Source organism: Elephantulus edwardii, unplaced genomic scaffold (genome assembly GCF_000299155.1).
Source record: "Elephantulus edwardii isolate Elephantulus edwardi_28Jun2011 unplaced genomic scaffold, EleEdw1.0 scaffold00113, whole genome shotgun sequence".
NCBI lineage: Eukaryota > Metazoa > Chordata > Mammalia > Macroscelidea > Macroscelididae > Elephantulus > Elephantulus edwardii.
Genome location: NW_006399863.1, coordinates 8070835 through 8078601, shown reverse-complemented (window position 1 = coordinate 8078601; position 7767 = coordinate 8070835). Strand labels below are relative to the sequence as shown.

Here is a 7767-nt window from a genome sequence, read left to right as displayed (position 1 = left end):
GAACAAACTGGGGAGGAGGGTAGAGAGAATGGTGCAGCAATGAAGGAATGAAAACCCAAAATCCCTGTAAATGTTCATTAAAACTAATAAAATTTAATAATAAAAATAAAATAAAATCTTCGGGGCTGGCAGCCTGGGGCAGAGTCTGCCCCTCAAGGTGCTCAGGACCCAGAATATCTGGGCCAGGCTTCTACCTGACCTTCCCACCCCTGCCCACCACCCAGACACAGGGAGCAGCTGGAAGGCAGGGGACAGGCTGCATGCCCACCACACTGAAGGCTCTGTGAAGGGGGAGAGTGCTGCCTGCTACGAGGACAAGAACATCTTCCCCGACAGACCAGTGAGGAGGAAGGACGCTGTGGAGTTGAAGGCTGACGCCTCTCACCTGGTAAGCTTCCTGCTGGGTGGGGACTCTCCCGTGGTCAATCACCTGGGAAGGTAGGAAGTGGAACTGGATGTCTGGGTGAGGGACCCCAGGCTGGCTCCGGATGAACCCACCTGTTTCTAGATGGGCCGTGGCGCCATCCCCTGAGGACCAAAGGAGGACAAGTGTCAGCTTGGTTCACAGGGGCCAAACAATGGTCACTACTCCATAATGCAGTAGTAGGAGGGGAACTAGTAGTGTAATTATCTTCCATAATGACAGATAGTGGGAGACAGTCAGTCTTCTGAAAAGGGAATTCCCTAGGGCGTGGTCGGTCTTCAGACTATAGATAGTCTACTACTCTGTACTCCTGCTGCTCCTTAATCTAAGATCCCACAGCTAAGCCTTTAGGGATTCGCAGCCTGTCACCAGACCCACTGATTCTGTAACCAGCCCCTCATTATCACACCAGCCAATTCCTTGAAGTCAAACAATCTCTCTCCACGTATATAAAAAAATTATACAAACCACCACCCAACTTTAAACCTGTTGCCATCAAGTTAGTTCCAACTCACCGTGACCCAAAAGGACATAGCAGAGCTGCCCAAGGCTATGATCTTTATGGAAACACATTGCCACATCTTATTTCAAGACACAGTAGTGAATTCAGACCACTGACCTTTGGATTAATGTAGCCAAGCCCTTAACCACTGTGCCATGAGAGTGCCACGTACTCAAATCAGAACCCATAGCTGACCTCCAGTGGGTTTTAGAGACAGTAAATCGCACATAAGGAGACTGCTCAGGCTTCTCCCACAGAGCAGCTGGTGGATTCAAACTGCGTGCCTCTGAACTGGCAGTGCAATTCCTTACCACCGTGCCACCAGAGCTCCCTCTCCATATATACTGACAGAAAGAAATGGAAGAGTGTCTGGGGTGGGAGATCTCAGGGTGGTTCAGAGTGAAACCACCAATTTCTTTTTTATAAAGTGTGACAAGGAGAAATCCCTCACTGGTTCTTTTTAGCTAGAAAATCCTGAGACAGCAAAGCAGACAACAGGGTCAGAGTGGCTTGGGAAGGGCCAAGTGTCATTGATTTTCCTCCTCTTCCTGTGCTCAGACCCAGTCCTCTTCCCTCAGCTGGCTCACTTGGCACCATGGGTTATAGATGGGGTTGGTGGAGCAATGAACACCTGTGGCCAAAGCTCTACTGCCTTCCTAAGTGATGCTACAAATGGGAAAAATCAGGATTGATCCAGGAGGCATCCAAGGAAGATGGAGGGAATATACAGAATCAATGTACCAAAAAAGAAGTGACACTGAAATATCTCAGGAAGTACCATGTGAACAAGAGCCAATGGGGATGAAGGAAGACGTTTAAGTGGCATTGAAGGCACTGGCAAACAAGTAAGGCCCAGGAATCAATGGGATACCAATTGACATGTTTCCACTAAAAGATACTACCCTGGACCTGCTCACTAATATATGCCAGGAAATTTGGAAGACAGCTACCTGGACAACTGACAGGAAGAGATCCATATTTGTTCCCAATCCCAAGGTGGGTGATCCAACAGAATGGAGAACAATATCATTAATACCATATGCAAGCAAAAGATTGCTTAAGATCATCCAAAATGGCTGGAACAGTACACTGCCAGAAATTCAGGGTGGTTTTAGAAAAAGCATGGCACCCAGAATATCACTGCAGATGTCAGATGAATCTTAACAAAAAGCAGAGAATATCTTCAGAGAATATCTAAAGAATGCTTACTTGTGTTTTCTTGACCATGCAGAGGCACTTGACTGTGGATCCTAAGAAACTATGGCTAAGATTAAGAATGGAAATTCCAGAACATTGAATTATGCTCTTACAAACTTATGCTTACATGAAATTATGCCATATGAGATGAAGAAGCTGTTATCCAAATAGAACAAGACATCACTTTTTGTAAACAATCATTTACAAACCCAGAAAAGAGTGCGCCAGGACTGTATCTTTTCTTTGTACCTATATGATCTGTATGCTGATCAAATCATTCAAGAACCTGAGCTCTGTGAAGAAGAATGTGGCATCAAGATCAAAGAAAGATTCATCGACAACCTGCTTTATGCAGACAATATAATCTTGTCTGCTCAAAGCCAGGAGAACTTGAAACCTTGCTGTAGAGTATCAAAGACTTCAATATGGACTACATCTCAACATCAAGAAGATAAAAATCACCACCACTGGGCTAATAATGCCATGATAGATGGAGAAAAGACTAAAACTGTCAATGATTTCGTCTTACTGGGATCCAGAGTCAACACGCTTGACATCAGCAGTCAAGAAACCAAAAAGTGTTGCAAATGAGAAAGTCTGCTGTCAGAGTCCTTTTCCTCAGAGTACTGAGGAGCAATGATGTCAGTCTAAAGACTATGGTGCACCTGATTAAGACCATGATCTTTTTAATCACTTGCTAAGCATCTGAGAGCTGAACAGTAAATAAGGATGACAAAAAAAGATCAATGTCTTTGAGTTGTGGTGATGGAGAAGAGTACTGAACATCCCATGGACTACCGGGAAAAACAAACAAACAAGCAGCTAGGTCTTGGAGGAAATGCAGCGTGAGTGCTCCTTAGAAGCAAGGATGGCAGTGTTTCATCTCACATACTTTGGCCATGTTGGGGGAACGACATTATGCTTAGAAAAGTAGAAAGTCAGAATGATGAAGATGTCACAGGACAGGGTTCAGATCTGCTGTTCCTAGGATCATTACGAGTTATGCTTGACTCAATGGCACATAACAACAATATCCTAAAAAGGAGCTCTGGTGCAGGGGGTTCAATTCTACCAGCTGCTCCAGGAGAGAAAGATGGACAGTCTCCTCCTGTGGGATGTACTTCCTCTAAACACCTGCTGGAGGTCAACTAAAAGTTGGCTCTGACTTGACAGTACATTGATGGCCTTGTCCATCACCTCGCATGCTCCACTGCACACAGTAGCTGTGCAAGAAATATATACTGAATGAATTAATACCATTTCAAAGTCCTGTTTTGTTGTGGCCAATGTCAAAACTTAGAGATTCAGCTCAAAGACAAGCTAAAAATGTTTTTTAAATGAGCACTCATTGTGTAGTCCAGCACTGAGAACATTCCCTCTATGCCCTTTGCCCTGGGACTTTGGACCCTAGGTGGTTTCCTGTCCATCTGGGAAGATGACGAGTGGCTGAGGACTCTCATTCTGGGCACTGTGTATGCCACTCCCCATGCCAGCCTGGTGGGCAGGAGCTATATGTTCCCATTTTGCAGAAGAGAAAACTGAGGCTGAGAGAATGGATGTAGACAGTGAGACAATGGCATAGCTCCATTTAGAACCCAGAACCCTGAGGACTGAGTCCTTGCTCCATATGGTAGCAAGAAGGCTGAGCTACCCACAGACCATTTCGACCAATGACCTTTCCCACCTGTGAACTTCCAGAGCCACTCCAGGCCAATCTGGACTTTCCGCAAGGGCTTCTGTGCTGAGTGGAGGGTGATGGGCCGGGTGCACTCTTGCTGAATATACAATTCCAGGTGGTCCTGGAGGTTCTGGCCAACTCCTGAAATGAGAGAGGAGATGGAGAAGCTCCCAAGGAGCAGACTTTTGCACATCCTCCTGTTTCTAAAATACTCTCCCCCACCCTGTAACCAGCCAGCTCCTGCTTACAACCTGGATCAAGGGATGCAGGCCCCGCATGACCTCGTCCATGCTCAAGGGCACATGTGCCGGGCACCATCCTAGATGGTACAGACCTCTCCTGATGGATCCCACAAGAGAAAAGACCCAGCCCTCGGAGCTGGAGCCAGGCCCTCGGGCAGTCCGTCAGCTGGCTGTTGGCTTGGGGAAACCGTCACAGTGTGTAAAGCTGCCCCCAGAGCAATGAGTTGGCTTCTTCAAAGGCAGGGCTGTAAGAGTCCTGTACAGAGGGTGCATGGACCCCTCTGCAACAGAGCCCCCTAGTGAGACATGCCCACGACAGTGCAGGGGGTCCTCTCCTCTGAGGGGTGTGATGGCCAAGGGAGGGAGGATGGGGAAATGAAGCTGGGGGTCTGGGGTGAGGTGTCCAGAAATGTATGGGTGACCTCGGACTCTTGAGAAAAGTGTGCTAGCCCCCAGGAAAACGACTCTGCTCCTCACTCTCTGCTCATAAAGCTAAAGTAATCATTTCATTGAGCAGGGCTGGCCACTCACAGGGAGGTGCACTGGCCCAAAGGCCATACCTCTCTGGCCGTTCGAACCCACCATTAGCTCTGAGGGAGAAGGATGAGCAGTTGCACCCCATGAAATTTCCATCCTTGATAGCTCAGTGGGAGCTCAGCTAGGAGTCAGTTCTGACTTGAAGGCATTGAGTTGTGAGGCAGCCAACTCCTCTGCACAGCCATGCAGGGAGGGGGCTCACCTGGAAGGTGGCACACCACGGGGATGCCCAGTTTCTTGAGGTCGTCTGCGTTCCCCACACCTGAGAGCATGAGCAGCTGTGGAGAGTTGATGGCGCCTCCACTCAGAATCACCTCCTTGCTGGCATAAGCCTGGAAGGACACACAGCAGGCCGCCGGGTCACAGGGTGGCCAGGGATGCACATGTTCCCACTGCTTTCTCCAAATAACTGTTCTCTGCTGACGGACCAGGGGGCCAGCCCTAGCCGGCCAGCCAGACCACACAAGGGTAGCTGTGCAGTGAAGGACTGCAGCAGAGGTACCTGGGGGCAGCCAGGCATGACGGCAGTGATGAAGCCGAGATCTGAGCCCACAAGTCCCCGGATGAGGCCAAGGACACTCACAGTGTGGAGATCTGAGGGCAGTCTGTGCATGCAGCTTGGACTGTGAGCATAAAGGATAGTCTCATCTATTCTGCAACAGCCAGATGGTAAAGCTGGTCCTCAGGACAGGCTTACAGAGCTTAAATGAGGTCAATGAAAACAGGCACTTAAATGAGTGACTTCCGTCAAGAGTGAGCTAACCGTGGTGATGCCAACACAGAGCTCAGTGGAAGCAGCACGGCTCATGGCTTCTACAACCTCTGAAAATGTAAACGTGTATATTTCTGCTCAGCCAGAGCCCTGAAGGGGGCAGGATTCACAGTGGGCACTGTTCTGGGGCTGGCAGATGGTGGCTCATGGGGGACACTCAAAGTGGGAGCCTGACTACCACAGACTGACCCCTAGACTAGGGGCTTCCTGACCTCCTAGCGTAGTCTCTCATGAGGTCTTAAGACAGCTCTGCACGCCACTGCTGCCAGCTGCTCCTGCCTCGACACAGGACAGGTACAAGAACCTGCACAGGATGAGGGACCATGTGCTCCCATGAGCATCTCCCCTGGGAACAGTGTCCCCTCATTTCCTGGTGTCTGAGCTGTCACCCCTCCTGGAAGCTGTGACACACTTACCCTGTGGCTCTGGCCATTCCTGATATACTCCACGCCCACAGCACGGGTGCCTTCAAACAGCACCCTGCTCACCAGCGTCCTGACCTCGGCCTTCAGGTTGGGGCGGCTCAGCGCAGGATGCAGGTAGGCGCAGGCTGTACTCCAGCGCTTGCCTGCAGGACAGAGCAGAGATCAGGTGCGGCTCCCTGCAATCTCCTGACACCTGGGCCAGATTACAGGGTGAAAGGGCCTCGAACAAGAGGAAGAGTCACAGCACTGTGGTTAAAGCATGTGGCTGCTAACTCAAAGACTGGAGGTTTGAACCCACCAGTTGCTCCTCCAGCACCAGTCTGCTTTAGGAAGGATTTACTGCCTTGGAAACCCTGTGACGCAGTTCTCTGTCCTATAGGGTTGCTGTGAGTTGGAACTGACATGCAGGCAACGGGCTTGGGTTTGAAAACCATGAAAATTTTGATTTCAAAGTGAGACCAAAATACCCTGCTCCCCCCCATCTGGTGGGTCAACAGGATGCTGGTAGGAAAAGGTCACCTCCACCAGGACCACAGAGAGCAGCTGACACACAGATGTGCCACCCAAATCACAGTAAATAACCCAGGGCGGGGAGAAGAGGCAGCAGGGAGGCCTGGGTATGCCCCAGTCTTCCCTCTCTCCTCCTGAGCCCCATCTGTGTTTCTATAGGACTTTGGACTCTTTCGCCAAAGATGGAACCATTATGTCCTAGAAGTCCCAGGATGTCACCACCCACCATTGCTCATTGGCGTGGTCCGTATTCTGGGGCATGGATGGGGTGCATATCCCCTCTACCTAATTTAACAACACCATGCTGTCCTTCCTACTGATCATGCTGGGACTGGAACCAGGCCGATTTGGGGGGGGGGGTATGTACCCTACCTTCGTGGATGGTCATGTCCATCCAGCCAAAGCCTTCCTGCTGGAAGCCGTTCATGTCCTCAGTGAACGGGTAGCCGGCCTGCTGTGCCGCCTCCAGGAAAGCCTGATGCAGAGGGTGGTTGCTCTTGCCCCGGGTGACGCGCAGGGGCCCCTGGCCACCACGGTACCTGCTGGCGCCCAGCTCGTGGCCCTGTGCCTTACGGAAGTAGGGCAGGCAGTGCGCGTAGTCCCAGTTCGCGGCGCCCTGGCGCTGCCAGCGGTTGTAGTCCTCGGCATGCCCCCTGATGTAGACCATGGCATTGAGCGACGACGAGCCGCCCCAGACGCGGCCACGCGGCCAGTACAGCACCCGGCCGTCCAGGCCCGCCTGCGGCTCCGTGTGGTAGCACCAGTTGTACTTGTCGTCGCACAGATTGGCCACCAGGGCCGCGGGCATGTGGATCTTCCACAGGAGCCGCTTGCTGCCCGCGTACACGTCCTTGGGCCCAGCCTCCAGCAGCAGCACCCGCTCACTGGGGTCCTCGGAGAGGCGGCTGGCCAGCACGCAGCCTGCAGAGCCTGCACCCACCACCACGTAGCTGTACTCGTCACCGCTCCTGGAGGCCACGCTGGCCAGAGTCCGCCAAGGGCCCGCGCACGCCAGCCTCGAGCTCCGCAGGATGCCCCACATGCTTCCAGCCCCAGGTCTGCCTTCCAAGGAGGGTGCTGGGATGACTCACTCGTCCTAAAACAGGAAGAAGAGCTTTGAAAATCCAAACTCAGCACGAGTCCGTCCAGAACACATGGAGCTGCAGAGATCAGCTGCACACTTGCAGTCCCCTCCCCGACCCTGGGCTGGGGGTGCTGGGATAGGCAGATGTATCCTGTGTGGTCCCACCCTGAGAACTGGGAAGGGACAAAGGTATGAGCAGGAGTTTGACACAGACCTTCACCAGATGTACAGTTAGAGCTGAGGAACCAGGAGATAGACACTGCCACCAAATCTTGTTGGACTGACTCCCTCAAAAATTCATTGCTGTCCCTGTATCTTTCAGGAAGACTGCCCATCTTTCTCACACAGTGCACCTGGTGGATTTGAACCAATGCTTCCTGGGTTGGCAGTGCAATT

The 7767-nt window shown here is 51.5% G+C and overlaps 1 protein-coding gene across 1 annotated transcript in view; it reads right to left on the bottom strand.

Annotated features, from left to right (window-relative positions):
* CHDH (choline dehydrogenase) overlaps positions 1 to 7329 on the bottom strand; it is a 9637-nt gene extending 2308 nt beyond the window's left edge. The window contains exons 1-5 of the mRNA XM_006892288.1: positions 6660 to 7329; positions 5769 to 5920; positions 4783 to 4912; positions 3808 to 3942; positions 386 to 528 (exon numbers count right to left, since the gene is read on the bottom strand). Coding sequence (XP_006892350.1) covers positions 386 to 528; positions 3808 to 3942; positions 4783 to 4912; positions 5769 to 5920; positions 6660 to 7329 — 1230 coding nt within the window. The remainder of the gene's footprint in view (positions 1 to 385; positions 529 to 3807; positions 3943 to 4782; positions 4913 to 5768; positions 5921 to 6659) is intronic.
* Between the last annotated feature and the right edge of the window lie 438 nt (positions 7330 to 7767).